The 26,969-nt window shown below is 30.9% G+C and overlaps 2 protein-coding genes across 2 annotated transcripts in view; both read right to left on the bottom strand.

The window, feature by feature from the left end:
* Positions 1-4,490: 4,490 nt before the first annotated feature.
* LOC145333324 (uncharacterized) lies at positions 4,491-8,893 on the bottom strand. The gene is made up of 7 exons (XM_080178446.1): positions 8,810-8,893; positions 7,609-7,658; positions 7,157-7,191; positions 6,663-6,758; positions 5,697-6,053; positions 5,224-5,280; positions 4,491-4,549 (listed from the first exon to the last, which is right to left on the bottom strand). The coding sequence occupies exons 5-7, from the start codon at positions 5,977-5,979 to the stop codon at positions 4,491-4,493; spliced, it is 399 nt and encodes a 132-aa protein (XP_080034572.1). The 5' UTR covers positions 5,980-6,053; positions 6,663-6,758; positions 7,157-7,191; positions 7,609-7,658; positions 8,810-8,893.
* Positions 8,894-9,851: 958 nt separating this feature from the next.
* LOC145333323 (uncharacterized) overlaps positions 9,852-26,969 on the bottom strand; it is a 38,780-nt gene continuing 21,662 nt past the window's right edge. The window contains exons 15-29 of the mRNA XM_080178445.1: positions 26,381-26,440; positions 25,115-25,174; positions 21,797-21,861; positions 21,275-21,365; positions 20,930-20,978; positions 19,353-19,402; positions 18,857-18,899; positions 18,330-18,392; positions 18,013-18,066; positions 17,438-17,498; positions 16,855-16,908; positions 16,464-16,516; positions 14,689-14,748; positions 12,974-13,012; positions 9,852-9,952 (exon numbers count right to left, since the gene is read on the bottom strand). Coding sequence (XP_080034571.1) covers positions 9,892-9,952; positions 12,974-13,012; positions 14,689-14,748; positions 16,464-16,516; positions 16,855-16,908; positions 17,438-17,498; positions 18,013-18,066; positions 18,330-18,392; positions 18,857-18,899; positions 19,353-19,402; positions 20,930-20,978; positions 21,275-21,365; positions 21,797-21,861; positions 25,115-25,174; positions 26,381-26,440 — 863 coding nt within the window. The 3' untranslated portion in view covers positions 9,852-9,891. The remainder of the gene's footprint in view (positions 9,953-12,973; positions 13,013-14,688; positions 14,749-16,463; positions 16,517-16,854; positions 16,909-17,437; positions 17,499-18,012; positions 18,067-18,329; positions 18,393-18,856; positions 18,900-19,352; positions 19,403-20,929; positions 20,979-21,274; positions 21,366-21,796; positions 21,862-25,114; positions 25,175-26,380; positions 26,441-26,969) is intronic.

The following is a 26,969-nucleotide window of genomic DNA, read 5'->3' as shown; positions in this document are numbered from 1 at the left end:
AATATCAAAAATATTTTGTAGATTAAATTAAACAATTGTATATTACATGTTTAAATTTTATTATAAATGTTCTTTTATGCAAATACAAATATTTGACAAACAATCTTTTCTAGAAACAATATATACAAGATTAAATATAGAAAAGCTTTGAAAAAATGCTTTTAAAGAAGCAAAGCTTTTGTTTAAATTTATAATAATATAACTAGCGGGTGCGCCCATATCATCTAGGGGCTTTGTATTCAAAAGAAATAGGGCATAAAAATAGCCAAAAACAATCCCAAGGCTTAAATCTAAATATAAAAAAGTCTAAAACCTTCCCGGACCGATTTGAAAAGGAGAAATCAATAAAATTCAGTAATTTTTTAAAATCTTAAGCTTCAGACGTTTTGTGTATCCTAAATTGAACTCATAATTATTTAAATCATTACTTCTTTTACCATATAATTACAAATATCAACTAATTAATAAAGTGAAACAATTAATGATAATTTACAAATAAAACAATATTTCTATATACGAAATCTAATAATTATTTTCATTTAGAATAGTTTTAAATAAATTAAATTTACAAATTTAAATAATACATATAAATTAAAATACTATATAATCATTGCAATTATTTAAAATTCAAGATTTTCAAATTAGTAATATATTTTATCCTCTTTTTTTTATAAATTCATAGATATAATGGAAAGTTTAATGTATTTTTCTTTCAAAATTAATAGGAAATAAACTATTTTCCAGTATTGCTTCGAAACCGATTAATATCCGCTGGATTGGAACCAGTTTTCAGCCATACTAAAAAAACTTGTATAGCATCGTATTAAAGACAATTTTCCAGGAATAGTAAGATGAAAATCATAAAATTAATACCAGCCTCTTGGGGCCAACAAAAATGTAATAAATCCTATAATTTGTAAAATTACTTGCCGCAAAAAGCTGTCTATAATACTATGCGATAAATAACTATTCCACAATTAGCGCAGTAATTCAAGATTACATTCTTATTTTAAAAATGGTATCATTTTATGGATTGAGAGGACATTCTAATAAAAATTACACTGGTACACAATGTTTTATAACCACATTATATTATTTGTTGGATCCAAACTTTAGGTACTTCCAATAAATTTTGATTGGTTGGTTCCTACGTATTAGTGTAGAAACTTTTCAACTAATAAGCTTAATCTACAGAATTTTGATTATTACCATTGCATTGGAGATGTATTGAATAATGATAATGATATCCAGTCACCCATAATTGACAAGGTAGAGACAGACATATAGAAAATACCTCTTTATATAGTAGCTACGTTCAGGAATCTTACAAACAGGGGGGAGAGGAAACCACTCATGTCACCCCTACCCCACCAAAAAAATAAATAAAGCTTGGACATCCTTGGCTACGCTATTAATAAAAATCTGATAAGGCATTTAGATATCAACTTGGCCGTTTAATCTGGTAAGACACTTTATACAATTATACATATTTAATTTTATGGCAGTTTCCCTCAAAAGTGCCTGTCACCAAAGAAACCTCAGACCCCCTTATTTTGAAACAAATTTTAAATATGGATGGTATATTTTTGTGTTTGTGTTTTATATAAGGTTAGGTTTTATTGGGTATAGGGTTAGGATGCCCCGTAGGGTTATGGCCTATGTAGTAATTAGGCATAAAGAATCACCCCCCTCACTATTTTCAATTTATTTTAGAAGGGAGGGGGGGGGGAGGGTTATGTGGTGGCAAGGCACTCTGGGGGAAAGCACAAAATTTACATATATTAATCTTATAAGAAAAAAATTTCGCCAGTAGACCATTCTTGATAAACATTTTTATGATTAGTCTGATGGCAAAATAAGCTTTTCACAATTTTTTTCATTGATTTTTTACACATACAAAACGCAAAAAAAAGAATAATATTGTACAAAATATTCATGGTTAATGAAATCGAAAATCTACTCTACAATATATTTTGTTCTTTTTCTATTTATCCCCTTTTCTTTATTTTTGTACATAATCCACAAACTTGCTCTTCTACGGGATTAAACCATTTTGTTTTTAATTGGAAAACCTAAATCACTCTAAAAACATCTAAGTAACTACAATAATTTAGTCTAAAAATACTCAAAGTCTTAAACAAGGATGCCAGCATCCAAAACTTACCATCATGCAAATAGTATATATAAATACAAATACTAGGTCTATATTTTATGTTTTAAATAGATTTTAAAAAGTTAAATATCAGTATAATAATCTTCTTGTAAGAAAGTAGAGTTTTTGTATTCGGTAGCAAGCTTTTCCAAGGCATCTAAAATAATAGAATAATGGGTAATTTCTCACAAAAAAAAATATTGAGCACTGTCCTTCCTGCTTTTTTTTGAATTAGCTGAAAATAAGGGTAGGTTGTTAGTTTTTTCACTATTCCTGTCGGAGATCCCTCATCCTAACAAAAACTAACCTAACCTAAAATACAAAAAAATACACAAAAACTACCCCTCCCCTTATTTTCAATTTAATTAAAACTAAGAAAGGTATTTCTTGGCTCGACAATGCATTTTAGGGAAAATTACCAATTATTGTTCTACATGCTAAGTAGCGCAGCTACTCTTATCTAGGGTAAGACATCTTTTTGTAATGATAGTTTTGAAAAAAAAGAATCTTTTTTGTTTTATCTACTACCTTTGGCTTGATATTAACTACCTTTTATTATGAGTGTGTCGGTTATAATGTCAACGCAAAATACATGTTATTGAATGTCTACATACTGTATTCCTTGTTTGACATTGTGTTAAATTATCTTAGAATTATTTTTTAAAATCTAAATCAAGAAATCTTATTAAAACTAGTTTTTTAGTTTTTGCTCTCTTTATTCAGGGAGGAGATGATAACGAAAAGTAAATTAATCTAAACAACTCATCTATAATACAAAGTAGAACGATGTCTGTCTGTTTGTTTGTTTGTACCAATTGGGTTCTCCTTTACAGGGTAGCTTCTCATAGATCCCGGAAAGGTTTATAACTTTTTTCTTGGGGAGTGGGACACCCCCAACCCCCCAAAAAATTGAAAATACCCCCCCCAAAAAAAATTCTTTTTAAAACTAAAATTAAAATAGTGGAGACGACTACCCCCCCCCCAAGAGAAAATTTTTTTTAGATTAATTTTTAAAATCTAAATTACGAAAAATTGGTTTAATCAAACCTCTTGGGGCAAAGCCCCTAGAGGCTAGGGACGAAGCCGCTAGTTCTTATATAAAGCAATAATATTACATATTTTTAACCTATAGGGAGAAGATTAAATTATCATCATTTGTCCTATCCCTTGTTCCTGCGATATTCTAATTATAATAACCCTCCAAAGCTATTGTTTATTATTTCTTTTCATTAAAACCCTATTATGTTGTATTTCAAAAGAGAACATTTTTTAGTTCTCCTATTGAAAATTTTAAAAAAATTAAAAGAATTGAAATTGGAAAATTTTTTGAAATAATAATGCTGACTTTTTCATAATTTTTAAAATGGGATATTCCTGCATAACATCAATGGACCACACAACCCCCAATCAACTTTTTTTTGACAGGGGGGGGGGTCGCGGATAGAAAGTATGGGATGGGAAAGGGGTTTAGCAATAGCACCATCAAAAAAAAGCAAAGGACAGTTCGCCCGAAAGTTAACGACTAATGATTTTGGTTAAATTGATACATGACACAGTTTTTCTTTCGGCCCAGACCTTGCGGGGAGTCCTTGCCAAGTGGGGAAAGCCTAATCTAATCTTATCTACGTAGGGTAAACAACCTACTTGTGTTTTAATAAATAATAAACTTATTTCTATGTTTTTAAAAGAATTAGGTTGTGGGAGGAGGGTGGGTGTGCTTTAATAAAGCTTTAAGGGAAAATATCTTTGGACCTCTTAAGAAATAACTAACTTAATCTATTATAAAAAAATCTAAACATTTTTGATGTAGCTTTATCCTTTAGTTTGAAACATAGGCATGTTAGAATTGTCAATCGTTTCAAATCATACAGGCAGACTTTTAAAGGTTATCTGAATAAATCAATTGAAAATATATAATAGATTATAAAAGATATGATAAAATATTTCTTTAGATTTAAAATTCTCACCTAGAAGTTGGTTTTCCATTTCTTCCAAACTGATTAATGTTGTGAATTTTTATCAAATTTTAAATTCAGATTAAATAATTATTAATAGCTTTTTATATATTTTGTATTTTTTAGATTACTAGCGGCTGTGCCCCTAGCATCTAGGGGCTCTATCGAAATGATTTGTATTGGTAGAAAAATAGCCTAAAACTATACCCATATTTATAGAAATAAGATAGCCTTAAATCATCTCAGGACTCATCAATGTAAAGGAGATCCATACGCTTCAGTGGTTAGCAAGATCCTTCGCTACAGACAAAAAAAGCTTATTAGTTTATATAATTGGATATCTTTTCTTAGCATGTTGTAACCATATGCAGTCTAGCTAATTATTAAATTTGATAATTATTCCTTAAAGTTGTTGTTTCAGTGGTAGATTCTGTGAAACTTTCTAAATCAAGAAACTAAATTATAAAATATTAAAGACTAAACCGTTTGAGGCTTCTAGGGGCACTTAAACAAAGGTTTGGATTGGGGTGGATTCAACCCTCAACTTTCAATCTTAGTTTGCAAAAGAAAAATTTAGAGAATTTTTGTGTGAGGGGAGGGTCAATTATTTCAATGGGCGATTTGTCTTTTGAGGGTAGAAGTTCCCTTTCTACCTTCCCTGGCCCTATAAGAAGCTACACAGTATGAGAGAATCATATCGGTTCAGCAATTAGAGAGATCCTTCGATACACACAGTTTTTTTAAGAATAATACTGCCAATATGGCTACTTGTTGCGATAATTCTAGTTCGAAATTTTCAAAAAAAAAAAGCACGTTGATTTCAAAAATTAAGATTAGGTAGTCTAACAGTTATGGAGCCCTGCAGAGCTACAGTTCCCAATATAGGCAGGTACAACGTCATGAAAATATTTTCTTGTTAAATTAAAAAATATAGGTAGTTTCTTCTATGCCTAACCTAACCTGTTCTACAAAAAATGTAGCGAAAAACTACAACCTCCTCCCTTTATAAAAATCTATTTCAGAATAATAAGGTGAGAGTTTTAAGTGCTCAACAGGGTACTTTGTGTGAAAGCAATGAAACCTCTAAAATTCTAATTGATCAAAATGTTAAGATACCTGTAGTAAATTCAATCTTGGGAGCAAAAGTAGGAACATCCTCCCAAGAAAATACACCTAAATAGATAATTAAGTCTTTAAGTTGCGCAGTAATATCAATTCAATCAAAGTGAGAAAATTAAATTGATACTCTGCAAAATTATCAAAAATGCTATATGGTTTCTGAAAGAAAGAAAGTTTCACTATTTGGACAGACTTAAAGTAAAAATGACAATAACCCAATAGGACATTTTTTAATTTGCCTCCACTAAAACTTCAGCGAAAAAACTAACCAATACAATTTTGTCTGCTATCTTAAGGGTTCTTGCTATTTGGGCTATTTGGGAGGTGGTATTTGCATGGTCAAATTTTTTTATATACTTATACATTTCTTGGCCTGACGAACAGACAGAATACTTTCATACCCTAGTTAAAAAATAAAAATGATACAAAATATGTAAAACATTAACTTAAAGTTATCATAATTAGTTTACCTTTAAAATCCTTATGCTTATCTTCAAAAGCATTATCATCAAACTCAGTAACAATTTGAATTGAGCTTTCGCTGCTTTCATTAATGTTGGAAGAATGAGTAACTATTTCTTGAGTAATATTAGTTTCAGTATCTATTTCAACTTTATGATTTTTGTTAAAAGGTTTCTTGGGAAAATCTTCATTAATTACAGGATTTTTATTTGTTTTCAAGTTTCTAAAATCATCAATTGTCTTGCTTACTGTTTCAGAGTTGATGGTAATTTTGTTTATTATAGAACTCATGTTTTCTTCAATCTGTGTTTTGTCTATTTTTCCTACGATTGGCACTTCTTTCCCATTTATTGGTATTGTTCTTTCTAAAATAAACAAATATGATGATATCCATAAGACAGTTAGGGAGTTGAATCCATTTTTATAGAAGCAGAAATATAATCTATGATTATGGTTTGGACCTTCTAAAACTGTAATCTACCTTTCCACTTTCCCCTCTCTTGGTGAAGATATCTTCAACGCCGATACGATTTTTGAAATGTAAGATTCTACTTTCCCTTCTCTTGGTGAAGATATCTTCAACGCCGATACGATTTTTGAAATGTAAGATTCCACTTTCCCCTCTCTTGGTGAAGATATCTTCACCAAGAGAGGGGAAAGTGGAAGGGTAGATTACAGTTTTAGAGGGTCCAAACCATAATCATAGATTATATTTCTGCTTCTATAAAAATGGATTCAACTCCCTAACTGTAAGAGTAAGGATTAAAAGATCATACAAACAAAAAATAGTATTAAAATAACAGAAAATTATTATTAAATCTAAGTAAAAAGTTTAAGTTCTAATGTGTTAGACTTGATATTAAACTTTCTTCAAGTATCAAATTGAGCCAAATTGTCCAAGGAATCAATATGTAAAAAATAATGAACTACAATACAAAAATGATTGATGTCAAAATATCATTGATAAATATTACCTATAAAATCATTTGAAACTTTTTCAAATGTCTTGATAATATCAGGTTTAACTGGCACTCTCTCAACAAAGATAGAAGGATTCTTTCTAGTTGAACCTTTAAAAGTAAATACGTTACAGTATATGGATTATTTTCAAGCTATTTGCAGACAATGACTAATGAGTTTTGTTTTCGTGCCTTTTCTCAAGGAACTAATAAGTGAAGACACCCCAGACATTTTTTATTTGAGAAATGGATTTAACATAAGAAGGGGTCAGTTTTTTTATCATAATGCTTAACCCCACAGTTGGCAATACTACTGAAGAGACTTTAGCTTCAGGGCTTTATACCCAATATTACCTAATCTAATATATTCTATTGTAAAACAATAACTAACCATCCCACATTTTTTTCAATTTAACTAAAGATTAAAGGGTTTCTATGCTAGACTAATTACTTTGAGGTAAAAAGTGTTTGTGTTTCGAATGTTGGATGAACAAAATTAAAATTTTTACCTTTATTTTGTTTCTCATATGGTTTATATCTTGAGCTAAAAAAATATAAATCTTTTGTTTAATTTGTCAAATACAAGAGAGATTTTTATCTGTAAAGAAAAAAGAAGGTTTTATGAGAATTAGGTAAAAGTTATAAATCACTCGAGTGAGACAGACAGACTAACTATCAACAGTAACCTGCAGAGTAGCTTTGTTACAAATAATAAATATAAATATAATGGATGTAGAATATACATAGATATTATGACAAGTAAAAATTGTCACCCATATAGCTTGCTAACATGGAACTAATTCATTAGTCAGTAGTAGGTAGGGGGATGGGGTAAAGTGGGTTGAAGAGGGGAATCATAATTTTAGCCTGCTGCGTGTTTCACTTTATCAGAGAACATGGAAATCTGGTTTAAGATCTAAGTAATAATATATCCATTATATTTATTTGTACAAATATCCACCTGTTTCTAGTATCTACAATAATCTCATGAACTGATAAAACTAATCCGTCCTAAACACAAAATTAATTTTTATGGAAATATTAAATTTTTCTACAGAAATTAATTAATCTTGAAAAAACTTGATTTGAAAAGAAAATAGGATTTGATCGCATTTTACCTCATTTTAGTAGTTAAATTAAATCTCCCCTAACGCCCTCTTTTATATGCTTGTTTCATGGTTAGGTTAGGTAATTTTAAGAAATATCATAGAGTAAATTGTATAAGGTTCCTAGCCCCACAGGGTTATATCTTTCTAACGCTAAGTTTTTTTTTAAAAATACAAGTGGACGGTTAATAGCGGTTTACTAGCGAATTTAGATATTTTGCCTGCTTAAAACGTGATAGATATTCCTTTACAGATTATCAAAATAATTAAAAGTAAGATTAATTGCGCATTTTTGGTGTATAACGCATAATGAATCATAATTACATGAATAATAAAACGAAAAACAATCTCTTGCACTTTAATTTGGAGAAAACTTAATCAGAAATTTTGTATCAATTATCATAACATTTAGGTAAATTTAAAGTGTAAAAAATCGTTTATAAAAGGCATAAAATAATAACTATTCGGTGGTCCCTAAGTCCCTATTCGAGCATTCAATCCCCCCTTTCCCCTCCACCTTCAATTTGTTTGAATTTTTATTATGTTAGTGCTTTACTTTAGGTTAGGTTATGTTATATTGGGTAGATGGTAGCCCCGCACGGTTAGGGTGCTGCAGGTATAGGCCTCGCAGGGGCTAGATATAAAAAACAGCCCCCTCTTTTCGTTTCTTTTTAAGATAAGGCAAGGAATTTTTTCTCAATAGGCACTTTTAAGGAAAAAAACCTATGTCTAAAAAAGACATCAAATAACAATATCTGCTGAATACTACTATAAATAATGATGACAACAATAATAGTGTTTATGATGAAAAGATTAATATTATTGAGTATTTTTATTGGAGGATTTGTTTTCAATGTTTTTCAGTTCAAAGATTTTTTCTTTGAATGTTTTAAAATAATTGTAAAGACATAGACAAAAAAAACATTGAAAAATCCTTTTGAAAATCTGAAAATTCTTCATGTTAATTGCGAAAACTCCCTTCGCTTCATTGATCGCTTAAACTTTCCAGTGATTGTAAAAATGTTACTTATGGAAATCTAAATTTAAAGACAATACCTGCTGAATGCCGCCATAAATGATGATAATAACAACAACGGTGATAATGATGAAAAGAAAGAATATGACTGCAATGGCTGCATGTCTTTGTCAGGTGTGCTCTGCTAACTCTGCCTGGCAATTTTTAAACAGATAAAAACACTCTATGGGTAATAGATTAATGCCGATTCTCAATTGGGTCTTTGAAAATCAACCAATAGTGTCAGGAATATTAACACAGCCAAGTAGCAGAAAACAATTTAATAGCAGTCGAAAAAGGTCCTTGAAATAGGGGGCCAGGTTGTTATCTGTATATATCTATACTATAGAACTGTTTACATCCCCGATGATGATACACAAAATCAACAATTCTATAGATTACAATTTTAGGTTGAAACATGTGGACACCCAACTTAATGAAACAACTATTAAAAATTCATTAGACCAAAGCCCTAGAGTTGTTGAGCTAACAAATAAGAAAACGTTATCGCAAAACTTTGGGGACCAGTGTAATAAACAGCCCTATGTCCCCTCCTTTTAGGTTTCATAATTGAAGTCTAAATATAAATAAACAGTTTTTTTGATTCATGGAAAGCTAAACATTGGTGCCGAGATTTTGGATATTTTTAAAAAAATCTTTCGATGGTTCTATGCAATTTTGTTCAATTTTAAGTTTTGGTAAAAATTAAGCAATTTTATTTAAGACTTATATTGGACGAAATAGTTTGAAAAGATTTATCTGTTAAATTCCTGCATGGCAGCGGTTTTGGCAGCGAATATCCTAAAAATCAAATCATTAAACGATTCTTACCATTTATTCATTCGTTAAAAAATAAGCTCACAACATTTTGAATTAAAACACAAAAAATATTCATATGCAATATTTAGTTTTTTAAACATATTTGTAAAAATTTTGAAAACACCATGTTCATGTATTTTGAAAGAGGACTGCGTGAATCTAATTCATATAGACCGTAGGCTGAGTAGATACTGTTTTAAAACTTTTGAACATACAGAAATACTCTACATACTATTGTACAGAAAATTTGCTACTAAAATAAAGTTTTTAGATCAAATATTATTTATTTAATTTTTATAAAATCTTACTTTAAATCTGTAGCTGAGTACCCTCTGTAGCCTGTACCAGATATTACACTTCTTTTTCTAAATAATCCTATTATATAAAGTAGTAAGCGTTTTTTGTCTGTCCCGAAGGATCTCGCTAACCGCTGAACCGATTTTGTTCTCCTTTACAGTGAAGCTTCTTATAGGTCCTGGGAAGGTTTTAAACTATTTTTAGAGAGGGTGTGTTCATCCCCCTCCCCCCCCAAAAAAAAAAAAAAATATTTTTAGAACTCTTTTGAAACTCAAATTTAAAATGGGATGAGGTCGACTTTTCCCCCTCCTACCAGTGCCCCTAGAGGATTCTAGGGGCGTAGCCGCTAGTATAAAATAAAGTAGAATCAAAGTTGAATAAAAGATCAACTTTTTCAAGCCAATGTTTATTTTACAGTTCAATATCTCTTCCCTCTCTGAGTATAGTCCAGAGATGGGTTCTTGAAAGATGAATGCCGCGTTTTTTCGACATTTTTTAGACATTGATTGATTAAACGGAGACGATGGAATTTCAACAGAGTATAAAACTTAAGAATTTAAAATTTTAAAATTATTATTTTAGCCAATTGTAAAATGTCTAATACAGCTCTAAAAAGATACAATAATTAATATGCAGCAAAAATGATTGAAGATCATTTGTTTTTCTTCTACAAAGGCCATACCAACAAAAGCAAAATAATTAAATAAATAGTTGTATACTCTGTTTAAATTTCGCGAATTAAAAAAGCAGCATTCATCTTTCAAAAACCCATCTCTGATTAAAAGCAAGAAAATAATAAAGCTTGAAATATTGTGGTTATGGTACCAGTCAAGTTGTTAACAGACCTAATCTAAAAGAAAGGTTAAACCCAGGTGGTTAAACCTAAACTTGTCGTTTTACATAATTTACATTAACCTCAAAAAGCTGTAATATATTTATATCCTGTACTTCTTGTATTTTAACTTAACCTAAAGGTAACACATAAACATAATAGGTAATTTATCAAAATGATCTAAAGGAAGGTTTCAACAAGGATGACAACATCCATAAAAGCGAAGCTCTGAAATGGAAGAACAAACGAACATTAACACTTGTAGATTGTCAGAACTGAATTAGCAGAATATTAATGCATCAGTACAAACAATATTGTGTTGCAAAACTGCATAAATAGATGATACTGTTTAAGGACATATTTACATTTTTGGGACTTGTTTATAGAGATGCTTCGCTTATAACATTGTACCTTGTTGTAATAGAAATCAGTTTTTAAAAAATCAGAAGAATCGGATTATTTTAACATACAAAAATTTGTTGTCAAAAAAGTTAAAAATCGACATGTTTAAAATGGACATACGGACATTCTGGTGTCGATTATAGAGTTGCTTCGCTTTCTAAATTGTACCTTACTACTACAGGAATCGTCATGCAAAGTTTGGAATCTATAGGACAATTCTAACCTGTTTAAATCAACGAAAAGAGCTAACTGTGACGGACGGACAGACCCTCATTATAGAAAAGCTTCGCTTTTAAAAACCTAAATAATTTCATTTTTGTCTGTATCTAATTAGCCATTTTGACCGCCTTTGCAAGGCGCGCGAAACAATGGATATAGAATATACGTGGATAGATTGTCAGGGGAAAATGTTTCGTCAATTTAGGTTGCTAACAAGGACCTAATTTATTGGTCAGTTCGTTCATCAGTATGAGAGTGGATTGGGATAAAGGGGGTGGATGGGAGATCGTTATTTTAGCCAGCTGTGAGTTCTAACCTATTAGAGTACAGTAAAATATGGTGCAACATCCAAGTATAAATATATCTATTTTAACAACTTAACAATATTTCAAACTCTTTAAACAATCGTCAGTGCATATTTAAGATTAGACACATAAGTAATAACATGAAGATAAATTTAAAGAAAATGATAAATTATCTTAAGAAGAAAATGTTGAGGCAAGAAGAAGAAATTGAAAACTCTCGTTGTGATTCATACATTAACAATTCTTCGATAAGGTAATTTTTTCTTTGTTTCTTTATAATATTTTTTTTATTGTTTATAAACCGTTTTAACTGTTTTATAACAGTAAGATTGGTATTGATTGATTTTTTAATAATTACCTCAAAATATTCTTTACAGTATATACAGAAAAAGGTTTTGAGTTTTCCATTACTCTCGTTATAACTACATAATCGATTGTGTTATTAATTTTAGAAAAGCAGTACATTGCTTATGGGATGGATCAGGTTATTTTATCGCTTATAGTTATGGGATGGTTTTAGTAGATTTTCTGCTCACTAACCTCTCCTCTTTAAAACGGTTCTAGATTCGTAATCACTAATATTAATAATCTTATTTTCTATTAATAATCTTTCTTCATTTCAGCTATACCAAGAGCGATGACAGTTTGATGATTGAACTTATAATGGATTTGCAAAACGGTGAAAAACGTCATTGGCGTTTCTTGGAGACGAGAATCTAACAAACGGCGATAACAGAAGGCTTTGCCTTGAATTAAGATTTTTTAAAGCTGTGCAAATAGATAAAACTGAATCAATCAATTATAAAATGTTTTTAAAAATGTATGCAAATCACTATTTATTTATGTATTATATTTATAAAATAAAATATAATGGAAATGTTTTTTTTAATGTTTGATATGGACATTATTTGTAAAATCAAAGGGGGTAAATTGATTTTCGAGGGAGGGAGATAAAAGCTGATGTATAATATTCCAAAAGTTTGGGGCGAGGGGTATTACCTCTAATGCGGCAATAACCCCCCCCCCCCTCCCTGGACGTCCTTGTGACAATCGCGTGTGTTCTATAAATCTTGATTATAAAATAAATTCTTGTGCAAACCTATTATTTTTTAACACCAGGAACCGCTCACTATTTTATTTCTATCGCCTACGGGAAGCTATAATACTTTAATACACAGGTACTTCCCCGACGGGGTACTATCCTTGCGGCGAGCTTCTAACCTTTACTAAATCTAACATAACCCACTAAATGCAAAAAAATGTTTCTAGACTAAATGACTTATGAGGGTAATCGTCATAATCCTAAATGATTAATAATAGAATATATTTACCTTCCACTATAAAGAACTCCACTTGATGAACGAGAACTTCTAAAAATAAAAAAATAGCTATAATGAATTTAAAAGTAGAAATATTTTAATCGGGGATCGGCAGCCGTACGTTAGTCAACTATAAGCCTCACGAAGATCGACGTTTTATCGCTAAAAAAAATTTGAATTTGGTGGCTAAACCTGTTTGTATTACATATTGTTGAAATCTACCTGTTCAATAAATTGATTTCTAGTACCCAAAGAGGTTTAAATAGACATATATAGTAGAGATATAATTATGATATTCTATCTTAGCCGAAATATAAATAAAATACTATTTCCCAGGGAATAAGGGAGGGGACAATGGATCGAATATTCAATCTTTAGGAGTCTCAGACTTTGGGGACTGGCTTAAAGGGATTGTGCAAGAATTTAGCAGTTTCTGACTGAGTTTGGGGACTTGCGCAAGAAATGCCGTTACTCGTTTTGTTAGTTTTGAATATATATAGTTTTGCAGACAGAGAGTAGTTCAAATATAAATACACGGCCCCCCTCCCATACTATATTTCACTCCCTTCATCCCCACCTCCTTTTTAAAAGTAGACGAGAAAGGGAAATGGAGAAGTGAGGTGGGGGAAATAAAAAACAGGATAAAAAGGGGCAGGAAGGCGTGCGGGTCATATACTTGCCCATCTCCAGCTACACGCCTGCCTGCCCCTTTTTTCCGTGTTCACATCACTTGCCCCCAAATCTCTTTTCTCTTTCCCTGTCATTTGGAGAGTTCCAGGGAGATATTTCTAGTAATTAATTACAGAATGGTTATGTCAGTCTGTAATACTGGTAATCTAATTTTCAAATGATTGCTTTTTTTTCTTGGAACTTTTTTCTTAGTTTATGGTTTTCTAGATTTAATCAACAATCACTTTACAATTTCAATCATATTTTCGGGATTATTCTGGTTTTCATGGCCTTTCTTCAAAAACTCTTAAATTGAATTAATTGCCCAATGTCCCCTCCCTTACTCCCTGACTATTTCCAGTATGGCTTTGAAACCGATTAATATCCTATAGATTAGAACTGGTTCTCAGCCATACTGAAAAATCATGTATAGCATCGTATTACAGACAATTTTTTCACTAATATTCAAATACAAATCATAAATTTAATACCAGTTTTATTAGCCCAGGCCTTCAGCCTCTCGAAGCGAACTAATGCAGCATAACCTAATTCTAAATACTTTATCAATAAAAGTAAACTTTAATTTTGAATGATAATTTAATAAAAAAGAAAAGAGTTTTTTTCATATAAAAATATTAAATAATAAAATTCATGTATATTAATGTATTTTTTAAACACCCCCACCCCCCCGGCTGATTATTTTCTCCTGCTAAAAAAATCCCTTCCAGTTTACTTTTAACATCCAACTAAACTCAAGGTTGATCATATTATTTTCTTCTTTTTTTAGCAACATTTTCTGCCTTTATATTTCTACAAATTTCTTTATTTTTACCTATCTTTTAATATGTAAATTAAATTAATATGATTTATGTCATTTAGACTGAAGAGGGTGCAATGTCCACCGAAATATATTTCAATAAATAGCTGGGAAGTATCAAAGACTTTTTCACTCAGTGAATTTATCACGAACTAAATTAGTTTTAATCTTTAGTAATGTTTCATTTCAAAATCCGCGAAAAGCTGTCTAAAATACGATGCGATATGTAACTATTCCTTACCTCATTGTACTTCTATCATTTGAGGATGTAACAGTTTCAGAGTCGCTCTCACTCCCATCCCTAACAAAATCAATCTCTTAATTGTGGGGAGGTAGGGGACATTGATCTGTTTATTAAACTAGTCTCCAAAGTTTTATAATAATATTTTCTTATTCGATGGCTTAACAACTGTGGCGACTTTTAATAAATTTTTAATTTAAAGAAGGTGTAATTTTGAGTATTATCATTGGGGATGTACATCAATTTATCGGTTATTGTCTTATCCCTTTAGATCCCTGGTAAACGACAGATAATTGACACTTGATAAAAATTGTAAATAATGGGGAGGTTTTCCTATGCCTAAACCTGCGGGAGTCCTACGTGTCCTACACCTGCGGTGCACTTACCCTGCGGGACTACCCAGTACCAAATAAACCTAACAATCCATCTAAAGTCTAACTAAGTATGATAAATATATCTATTTTTTATGTTTTAATCTAATAATATTTACCGATCCCCCCCCCCCTTTCTGCATTAATATTTCCGAACCAAGTTTTGCAAATTTTCACAAATAGAGTGAGTGCAATTTTTACTGAAAAGGTTTATAAAGAGCTCAAATAAAATAAGAACAATTTTATTCATAAAAGCGTACGTTTAATATTCTAGAGACAAATACTATATTATTTGCATATGCGTGCAGCTTTGATATTTATATGGCCTGTCTTCCTCTGTTTTTATCCCTTCAAGGTTTACACCCCTCCTCCACCCCCTGACAAAACCCTGTGCACGCCACTGATTCTATGAAATTGTATTTATCACTTTATTAATTGACGAACAGAGGTGGATTCTTTAAAAAAATTTGCCCCACCAATCGCTTAGTGGGGCAAAATTTTATTTTATATAATTTTTGTAGATTTCTTATGTGATTTTGGAGGATTTTTCACGAAAACAATTTTGCCCCACTAAGCGATTAGTGGGGCAAATTTTTTTTAAGAATCCACCTCAGATATGTTTCATCTCCACAATAACGGACATACTGCCAAACCCTGGATAAAGAGTGGCTGTGTTACTTCAGAATAAAAATATTCAGGGATCTCAAGAGATAAGACAATGGACGATAAACTGATTTATGAACATCCCAAATTAAGCAAAGATAAACAAAAATAAACTTTCTGTAAATTTAAATCATTGGTAAAAAATCTGAGACATCGTTTGTTTGTATTACCTAATCACCAATAAAAGTTCCAAAACCACCAAATGAAAGACCGTTCTATTAAAGATTAGAAATCACCAAAAATTCACAATCCAATGTGATCTCCTTCCCTAGAAATAATATGTATACTATATCCAGAGAGGGAGGAGACATTGGAATGAATATCATACTGGTAACCAAAGTTTTACGAACACACTATTTATTGACTGCCATGAAAACTTTGGGACCTTTTGGGTTGGTTCAAAATTAGAGTAAAACACTAGAGGAAGAAATGGTTAAAAATCTGTATCTCCCCATCGCAACCGCCTTGTGCAACCTTTCTATTAGGTCATTGAAAATCAACCAATGGTGTCGCATATATTAACACAGCCAAGTAGCAGAAAATAATTTAGGAGCAGACGAAAGAGGTCTTTGAAAACAGAAGGGAGGTAGTTGTGTGTATATACGTCTATACTATAGTTCTGTTGGTTTACTCTTTTCCACCAACAATTTAAATCTACAGCAGGAGAATTTGTTGACCACCATTGGGGATGTACATCAATTTATCATCCCTAGTCTTATCCCTTGAAATCCCTGGTTGTACCTTAATTGTGTATAATCTGACATGTCCTCACTCATATCTCTCCTCTCAACAAACTGCAATTTTTATATTCAATTTTTATTTTCAACATATAGGATGTCACATTTAATTTTTTAATATTAATTAACTTGCAATAAAATTACATACAATGCGTGATTGACATACAAACGGATAAAGTTAGTTTAAAAGTAAAATTTTCCTCCTTTTTTAGAGTTACACACTTTTGTAAGTTTTAAGTACATAATTTACTACTGCTTAGTAATAATACACGTAATTAGTAAATAATTAATCAATAATCTTGTTCTATTAAAAAACACCCTGTATTTTAGTAATTAAACCTTGGATATCCTGGTAAGTTAAGTGTACTTATTATAAAGTTGATTTTATTTATTACCTCACTATTTGTAGTCTCACTATAAACACTGCTGGCTCCATCTATTATTTGATTCTAAATAAAAAATAATTTCAAAATCGGTCAATTTAAACTTATCAAAAAGCTTGTTTGTTTTATTCTAACAGATGATTATATGCTAAATATTTAATGATTTGAGTAAAATAAGCATTTAATTAGAAAAAAACGTATTATTGTTAATAGTTATCCGTTAATTAGGAAGGTTATGTCCGCACGTCTATCTAAATAGAATAACATACAGATACAAGAGTTTAAATGGTTTCGTGATTTTTAGGCATGGTAAAACCATTCAACCCCACTCCCCTCACCCTCAACTCAATAGAAATCGCCCCTAGAAAAATGACAACCCAAAAAAGTACTATTTTTTTCTTTTTAAACTAAAATTGAGGAGATATCAAACCCCACTATCCCTCACATCAACTACCCTAGAGGCCTTCCTGTTAGTTCTAAAATTTATCAACCAAGGGAAGAAAAAAATAATATTTTAATGTTATTTTTTATTTTATGTTATCAAGCTCCAATGCTGCACGATTTATGGACATTATTGTCCATGTTTGTATCTAACCTGAGGAAGCCTTGAATCTGAAGATTCTGTAGAATATCCTGTGTCTTGTCTGCGACCAGGCCTAAAGCAGTTTTTTAATGGATATAGGATATGCCTGGATATATTGACAGAGGAAATTTTTTTGTCAATTTAGCTTGCTAAAATGGACCTCATTTATTTCATCCAGTAGGAGGGGAGCTGGAGGAGTTAAGGGAGAGTCGTTATTTTAGCAAGCTGCGAGCATCACTTTATCAGAGTACTTGAAATTCTTGTGAAATATCCAAATAATAATATTATATTGATTAGCATTTTTAATCTGCTCATGATAAATATAGAAAGTCTAGATGATCTATGCCTTAATTGGACCATTAAGAACTGAGCAAAGGAACAATCCGAGTAAATAATTGGTTAATAAGTGTTTACATTTTGGTACCAGTTCTAAATAAGTATTCCATCTATCTACTTGCAATAAATATAGATAATAAACAGCCCAATGTCCCCTTCCTTTCTGACTATATAGAAACTTTGGTATATTCTTACATAATACATAGACCTGCCAACCTATATCGATTTTTGAAGCCTTTCTTTTGATTTACCTGGATTCTGATTCGATTGAAAAAGAGGAGGAAAGTATTTGCGTTCCAGTACCCCTTAAATTATGATTAAATTAATAGCAATCTTTACTGCCACTTACTTAATATTTTTCTGCATTTATTTGATATCACTATAAAATGCTTTATTTTGATTGTTTTTTATTTAAGTTCTGTGTTAAATGTTTTAACCACTAATTTTAATCTACAGATGGGGTAGTTTTGTGAATTATCATTATACTTGTATATAAATTTATCAACCATTGTCTTATCCCTTTAGATCCCTGGGCATAGCGATTATTGATGGCTGATGGATTACTTACCTGGATGGAGTATCCTGGGACCCAGATCCAGAGCCACTTGTTTTTGAATCTGCACATTGTAGCCTGATCAAAAATGCAGTGATTAGGCAAACATTTTGTACAAAACCACTGACTTAGAGCCTGAAGATCTTCGCTGAAAAGGAAAGTTCTATAATGGAAGATTTTACTTAGTTAATAAGATTAATTTTACTAGGGAAGCAACTATATAATTAAATTTTTTCGCCTGTGCTAAATGGTAAATATGATTTTTTAAATATCTTTTTTAGATTCCACTGACCAATCAGCAACGTCTCTTTAACTTACTTTGTCCATCAGTCTGTCAGTTATGTCCAAAATTTTTCATAGAAATATAATTTTCTTGGCTGCTATCATAGATAGAAGCTTTTTGTGATGAGTACGCAGACAAACAAAAAGCTTCTCTATAAATTACTTGATAAGTCATTCTGACTCTAATGTCAGTTAGCAACTTCTCCATAACTTTATGATGTTTTTATTATCCTTGTTAAATTGTAATACGTATTTTTTACCTTTGCTGTCTTTTTAAACCACGAGATTCTACTGAGGCGCCATCTATGTGAAATATTTTGAATTTAAAGAAGAAAAAAAATTAATGAAAATCTTAATATTTTGTCAAAACAAAAATTAATCTAATGATTAATTTCAAAAGTCTACTTAAAATCATTTTTACTAATGAAATTAATAAAAAAAAGTTTCTATGAAATACGATCAATTTCATGTCCAAAAAAATCATTTAACAAAAGTTTAAAGTTTGAAACAGATACGTGTGGTTGGCAGGTGTGAACAAAACACCCACATCCCTCTAAAATCATAATTTGCATTTTCCCTTTTTTCAACCCAAATAGTTTCCCTTGTGAATCGCTGTAACTCCACTGCTTTTAAATGGTTTATTCAGTATCGAAAAAAGCAAACCAATTTTGTATCTATAACCATAATTTCGAGACATACCCGCCCTGACTATAGATTTGCTTTGCTTTAGATAATTTAAAATGATATAGAAACTACCTTTCAGACTTCTTAATTCTTTTCTTCTCTCGGAGCTAGTTTCTATTTCTCTAAAATTAAAGATGGTAGTTTCCTAGTTGCAGCAACAACAAAAAAAACAATCAATGCCACCTCCCAAACATTTTTTTAAACTGCGGGGCTACTTGTTAACAATTTTTTTCGAAATCATATGGATGGGAGGGCGGATACATTGGACTGTTAATTACATTGATACCCAAAGTTTTATAACCACTTTATCTTATTCGATGGCTAAAAAACTTTTGACATTTTTATTGAATTTTGTTGGTAGATTCCAAACTAAAAATGTGCAAACTTTGATCTACACATAAGGTAATTTTGTGTAACATCATTATGGATGTACATCAAAGATAAAATTTTTGTTCCCAGCTGATTGCAGTGATAAGAAAATAGATGTTACATTGATATACATTAACATTGATGATAAACAAAATTACCCATTCTGTAGATTAAAATTATTGGTGAAAAGGTTTGAAACTAACCATTTAGAATTTAATATAAGTGCCCAAAATTTTGAGCAAACGAATGAGATAACGTAATAATAGTGTAACTACAGGGTGTTTTTTTTAATAGGTTAAAAGTATTGCTTAATATAGCCCACTTGCCATTGACAGAAATTAATAATCAATATCTTAATTTCTTCATTGTGTTGGGGCATTTTGTGTAAGAAAAAAATACTTGGCGATTTTCAACAAATAATGCCTTAAAAACCGGTTTTTTCAAAGTACCTATTTTTGGAAGATTTTTGGCTCATGGCCAATTCAAAGAGTGTGCAAAAATGCGTGCATTTTTAAAAATCAAATTGCTCGGCTTGTGTTAATAGTAGAAAAATGTTACGCATAGCGTTAGAATTGTCATAAACTCTAGTTTTTGGAAATATATGTATCATATTCATGCAATTTGTAGTATAGAAGCTACGTTGGAAAATGTGAGAAAGATTGAAAAGTTTTGAGTAAGTTGGGACATTTTACCATGTAGCTCCAAAACTATACGTAGCACAGGAATATTTCTTAAACACCAAAAAACTAGAGTTTATGAAGAGTCTAACGATATGCATAACATTTTTGTACTATTAAAAAAAACACCCTGTACAAATAATTAGCAAATAAATGACCCCCCTTTGGATGATTAAGTGGTTCATTTTGCATTCGTGGGGTTCAATTCACTCCAAAACTGGGAAGGTACCATCAATGTGTAATGTTTTCAAAAGAAAATTAATTAAAATTTTCTTACTAAATTTATCACACAAAGAAAACTTTAAGAACATTTAATATTTTATAATTAAAAATATAAATGATATGAAGTAATGAAAATCATGTTTATGATAAGTGAAGCAATAACACTTTGAATTAAAAATAACATTAAACTGCTTTACAGTAAAAATCTGGGAAATCTTATGATAGAGGGAATGAAAACACTGCGCAGATTGTAAAGACTGTAAAAATGAATCTGAGTCGAAACTGTAGAGTCTAGTTTTCAACAAAAAAGGTAGTTTATAATGAACATAACATTAAAAGACCTAAGATTAAATGTTGTACCTACTAGCATTAAGATTTTACCTTTCTAAAACTGGAATCATATCTGGAGAAAAGCTATTGCCACGGAAATCTTAAAAAAAATTATATTACTTTTTTACAATTTTCTTAACGCTATCTTCTTGGTTTATTACTTTAGGTCAAGTAAGGTTAGGTTATATACTGTGTATGCTAGGCCCATCTGGGTTATGGCCTCTGTCAGGGGTTAGGCGTATGGAAATAAAAGAAAACCAAACTCCTCATTTTAAAAATAAAGGAAGGTTTCAGTGTTCGATAAGCACCTTGTAAGAAAGCACGAACTTTTTAATTGAAGAAAACAATTAATTAAAATGATAAAATATATTAAAATATATTTTAAAATTTTACAACCTCTTAAAGTATCTTGATCTTCCTCTCCTGATTCCTCTAGTTCAACTACTATTTCGTCAACATCTACACCCTTGGACAGTCTGTTAGGGCCCTAAAATTAAAAGATGTATATTTGTTTTTAGGGGAGGGGGGAACTTTTGGAAATAATGGTCTTGATTGAAAATTAAGGTGCTCAGTGTTCAAAAAGTATAATTAAAAATAAAATTACATCTCATGGAACCTCATCCATAATAAAAAATATAGTATTATTTTCAACAAAAACGGATTAATATTCACTGGTTTAGAAGTTGTGCCCCTAGATATTGCTTGGGGGGGAGTTTATTTTTTTTCTAGGGGCGATTTCTCTTGGGATGGTGGTGGTACCCTCCCCAAAATGGTTTAAAAACCTTCCAAGTACCTATGAGAACATAGGACAACCATACTGGTTCATCAGTTAGCAAGATCCTTTAATACAAACAAATAGACAAACATCCTGTTACTTTATTATAAAGATAAACTTTTTGTTGTGTAAAAGGAAAATACCTTTTTGAACCGCCAATTTGAGTCTCTTGAATGTGTTTTGTCTTCTACTTCTAATGGAGAGTTTCCTCAAAATTTAATTAATTAATTTCCAAACTTCATAAAGTGCAGCTTCTTACTGTCTGTATGTGAAAAATTGATCTGAGCTTAATCTTTAAATCCTTTTAATGGTGCGCCAGATCGGGGCGATCCAACTTTCCACCAATGAGAGCACAGCATTGTATGGAATGCCGCGCTGTGATTGGCTGAAATTTGACGCACCCCGATCTAGCGCACCATTAAAAGGATTTAAAGATCCAGCTCTGGTTCTAGGGACATTGCAATTGAAGAGGTATTAACTGAGCAGGAAAATAGCCAAAAACTACCTCAAGGCTTTAATTTAAACATAAATTAGTTCAGTAGTTGTTAAATTCTGAAACTTCAGACAATAAACTTACTTCTTTATATAATTAGATTTTAGTCACAGTGGCATTTAGGTTTTTTTTTAAAGGTATTATATCTGCACTTGTGTCATTTATACTTAATTGCAATCGTGTTTTTTTTTGTTTTAGCTGTATGCAACCTGAGGTGGATTCTTAAAAAAAATTGCCCCACTAATCGCTTAGTGGGGCAAAATTGTTTTCGTGAAAAATCCACCAAAATCACATTAAAAATCTACAACAATTAAACAAAAACATAGAAGGGTTATTAAAATAAGATTTTATTTAATTTTTGTAGATTTTTTATGTGATTTTGGAGGATTTTTCACGAAAACAATTTTGCCCCACTAAGCGATTAGTAGGGCAAAAATTTTTTAAGAATCCACCTCTGGTTATTTTTTACATTGTTGATTATTAAAGCTAAACCACTAAGGGAAAGTAGATAATTGACTTATAATTTGACACTACGTAATATTTTAACAAAACCTTTTGTTTTAAATTTTTATGAAAATTTAATCCACGTCACTTTAAACTACGCTTCATTATCAGGCTTTATTTGTGTATCTTGTACTTTTAACAAATTAATTTCATAACAGCTTTAATTAAGAATCAATTATATACAAAATTATTACAATAAAATAACTAGCTGAAACTGTCATATGTACTTAATATTCATCTTTGTAGAATAATTGCAGACTAAAATATGTCCAAAAACCTTAGTATGTTTTAATACAAACTCCCTCTCCTCCCCCCCCCCCCCCTCTACAAAAAAATATATTGAAACATGCACATGATCATTTCAAAGCTTCTTGGATAAAACTAAAATGTTAGTAGCAATTTAGATATTTTAAAACACGAATAAACGACAAAAGTTCTCACTTTTGGGTAATAAGTACTTATAGTTATGTAACAGTACAGCCCCAAAATTAAACTATGATTTCACTTAGAGCTCTCTGACTACGCCAATGCTAATGATCTTCCCTTTCCCATTTTATTACAAATGTTGAGTGAATATTTTACTTTGGATCCAAACTTTTGATGAAAATGTGCTTTTTATCTAAGGTTTTTTTTACGAATAAGCTTTGAGATTTGTATAATGAATGTTAGACAATTTATAATATAGTCCGTCAGTCCGTAATGCTATAGGTGGAATGCAATTTTCTCTTCTATTGTACAAGATAAAAAGCTAAATCTTTTTGTTGATTATTCCCTTTACTAATTTTCTTGGTCAATCGGTATGTCAGTCTTGCCACTAAAGCATACATATTAGAATATATAAACACACAATTTATAAGTCAGCCAATGAGAGATTGTGTTCATAAAACGTTGGTTACCGTCCATTATAATATTAGTCCAAAGTCCCCTCCGTCCCAGATTAGAATATATTCTAATATGGAAAGTTTCTAGTGCCTACATATTAACCCTGGAGTCCGACTTGATTTCTTTTTATTATCTCATAAAACCTTATAGTATGTGGGGGTGTGCACTAGTGTGTGGTGTACAGGGTGCCAACAAAAGATTTAAGCTTTTAATAATCATTTATCGCATCGTATTATAGACAGCTTTTCGTAGATATTAAAATGAAAAATATAAGATTTAAACCAGTGTTGTCAGTTGTCAGCCCTGAGAGGCCGAAGTCCCGGGCAAACAAAATAGTTTTGATTTTATGATTTTATTTTAATATTCATGGAAAAATTGTCTGTAATACAATGCTATAAATAATTTTTAAGTATGACTGAGAACTGGTTATCATCCAGTGGATAGATGCTGTGAGAATTGGTGCAAAAAATATGACGTAACAAAAAAAATTAGCCAATGAGAGTCCGTTATTGACCAATGGCGGCCACTACCATTGCCGCCATTGGTCAATAACGGCCTCTCATTGGCTAATTTTTTTTGTTACGTCATATTTTTTGCAACAATTCTCACAGCATCAGTGGATATCAATCAGTTCTTAGCTTACATTTGAACCTATTATTTAAGATATTCTTGCGTAGGTTTTTTATTAAGAGTCAAGTATTTAATATGCTTTAAATTTACAATATTGAAAATCTAGCAATTAAATTTTGTTTTCAATTACTAGAAATAGACAATAGATGTTTTAACATACCAAGGTTTTATAAATGTTATGATTTTATATTTAAAAATTAGTTTTAGGAATGAATAGACAATCTCCACATTATTTTTATATTTTCATGTTTCATCATCAAATTTCATATATGTAATGAAGTAAAATAGATTGTTGTCTAGAATATTATACATCTATACTATTACTTATACATTGATTTTTTAACTTCAATGTTTAACTTTCTATTGGGACCCTGTATATTGTACTAGAGGTGGGAATTTTGCACATTTTCTGTTAATGGGACTGAATATGACTAAATTTAGGATATGTACTTTTTCTGGTTGCTCAATTTCATACGAGTTTTTAAAATATTTTTTTGTGAGATTTAGTACACCACGATGAGATTTTATTTTTATAAAATCAAAATTTTGAGTATAAAACTGTATGTGGCGTGGGACTTTTTCTTGGAGCAAAATAGCTCAAAACCTCCCCATGTTACCCCCACCCTTTTACACCATTGCATTACAAACCTCATGGCCTCTATGTAGTCGATCCTACAACAACCACCCCCCCCCCCCCCCCACCCATCACAACTTTCAATTTTAGATTTTTTCTAAAGTTCAAAACAATGTGGGATGTTATTTTATTCTAAAGTAGATTTTCTTTAAGAGGGATGTTGGTACTCTCCCTTAAAATAGTTATACAGTACACCTATGATCCGGGACTTATGAGAAGGTTCATTGTAGAGGATTAACATAATGGTGCGATCCTTCGGTACAGACAGAAACATATCTTATTACTTTTATAGGAGGAAATATAATTAACTTTACTTACCACTTGAATTTTCAAAGCTAAAACTATTCCCAGATAAAGTTCCCTGATGACGCATGCTTCCTGAAATATAAAAAAATATTACAGCTACGTCCCTAGCCCTGAGATGATGGTTTTGGAAGTTAGGAAAATAGTCAAAAACCATCCAAAGACATGTATTAAAACCACTGAAAATTAAATCCAATTCGAACCAGTATCTTCCGAGATTTTTAGCTTTAGAAAAAAAACTTACTGCTTTACATCATAGGATTGTTATTTGCGCAGATTCTTATAAAAAATAGTTTTTACTAATATATGCACTAACCTTACGGGGGTATCATATACCCAATATAACCTTACTAAGCTTAGTATTTGATAACAAATAACATTATAGTAAATACACATATTATTTTCAAATTATTTTAAAATAAGGCGAGACAAAGCCCAAATTGTGTTAAAATTGTGACAAAAATGATCAAAGTGACGTAAAAAAATGAGCATAATGAATCTGTATTGGAAGTTCTTAAGGCTTTCACTTGATTATTTGTCTTTTAGAATTTACCTTTATTACTATGTTCCATTAGTTCACCGTTTTTTTTTTAAATTTAACTTTTTATATGTAATTTGTTGTTGATATAAACATAATTGTCCTTGTTATTTATATACTTCTTTATGGACATTTCATTTCTTGTTTTTAAGAAAAACTAAAAAGAAAGCTTATTTTTACAAATTAATGTTAACAGTTATTATTCAAAGTAGAATGTAGGATTTACCTGGATTATACTTAATAATTTTATATAAAAATATAAAGATTTTATTGGATCAAATGCCATTAAAAAGTCAAAGAAGCATTAATTAACCTTTATTTTCTTTCCTCGACTAATTGATAAAGTGAGTTAATTAAGATATATAAATATAGAGGATTTTTTTGTGATGTACTAATTAAATAAAAAATATTTTAGTAGCGCAGCTACTATACTATTTTAGTTTGTCTTTTTGTCAGTTAGCCAATACGACCTGTCAATATTTCCATTATTATGGGGCAATGTATAGTTTATAACCTCCATTCTTACAAAAGAAATCGCTCCTACGAAAAAATAGCTGGCCTCCAATCTTCATTTCCCATTTTAAATAAAAATTTAAAGTGATGGGTCAACTTACACCCTCTTCCCTCCCTCTTGAGGCATAAAGGGGAAAAGCTGTTATATTAGATATATTATCTGACACAGTGACGGTCAGGCGCTCAGACATACTCTAATAATACAGCAGCTGTGCTACAAAAAAAAATACCTCTTTCTGCAATTGCTTCATGATTTCTAATACTGGACATTCTTTTCTCTCTCACACTTCCTACAAAAATTAAAAACAATACATATATTTTTAAATAGCATTTTCAAACGTACCACAATGGTGCTCAGACAGGGTTAAGCCCAGATGAAAACATTTCTTTTTAACAACACATGCATACTGTTTATTATGACAACAATTTCTAATTATTATTATTACCTAATTTTCTCTGGAGTGCCTCGAAATAAACATCAGAAAATTTATTTTATTTTCTGATTTCTAAAATAAATTTAACGCCAAAATATAGGCTTAATAAATTCATACATTAATACCAAGAATGTGATTTTCAGAGACCCTAAAATGACTCCTTAAAGTTGGCTGTTTAAAAGTATCAACATAACTCCTAGAACGGTTTTAGGCTCTTTGCTACGCACTTCCTGCCCTTTTGAATACACATACTCTAGATGCTAGAACCGCAGCATCTAATACAAGTGCCATAGAATTTTAAAGTTTTTTAAGCAGAAATTGGCTATCGAAAAACTGGAGACATTATATTTTTGGTACCATATATCTGTAAAAACCCATAACTAAG

The sequence above is a fragment of the Acartia tonsa genome, chromosome 12 (genome assembly GCF_053477335.1).
Source record: "Acartia tonsa isolate MP-2025a chromosome 12, ASM5347733v1, whole genome shotgun sequence".
NCBI lineage: Eukaryota > Metazoa > Arthropoda > Copepoda > Calanoida > Acartiidae > Acartia > Acartia tonsa.
This window is presented reverse-complemented; position numbering and strand designations above follow the sequence as displayed.

What these genes read in the sequence shown, in the direction of transcription:
- LOC145333324 (XM_080178446.1), bottom strand. Translation starts at nt 5,979, where the DNA reads ATGAGTTCTATAATAAACAAAATTACCATCAACTCTGAAACAGTAAGC. An exon ending in TAAGCATAAGGATTTTAAAG is followed by an intron (nt 5,281 to 5,696) that starts GTAAACTAATTA and finishes TTATCTATTTAG; the next exon opens with GTGTATTTTCTTGGGAGGAT. An exon ending in CAAGATTGAATTTACTACAG is followed by an intron (nt 4,550 to 5,223) that starts GTATCTTAACAT and finishes TTCTTGATTTAG; the next exon opens with AAAGTTTCACAGAATCTACC.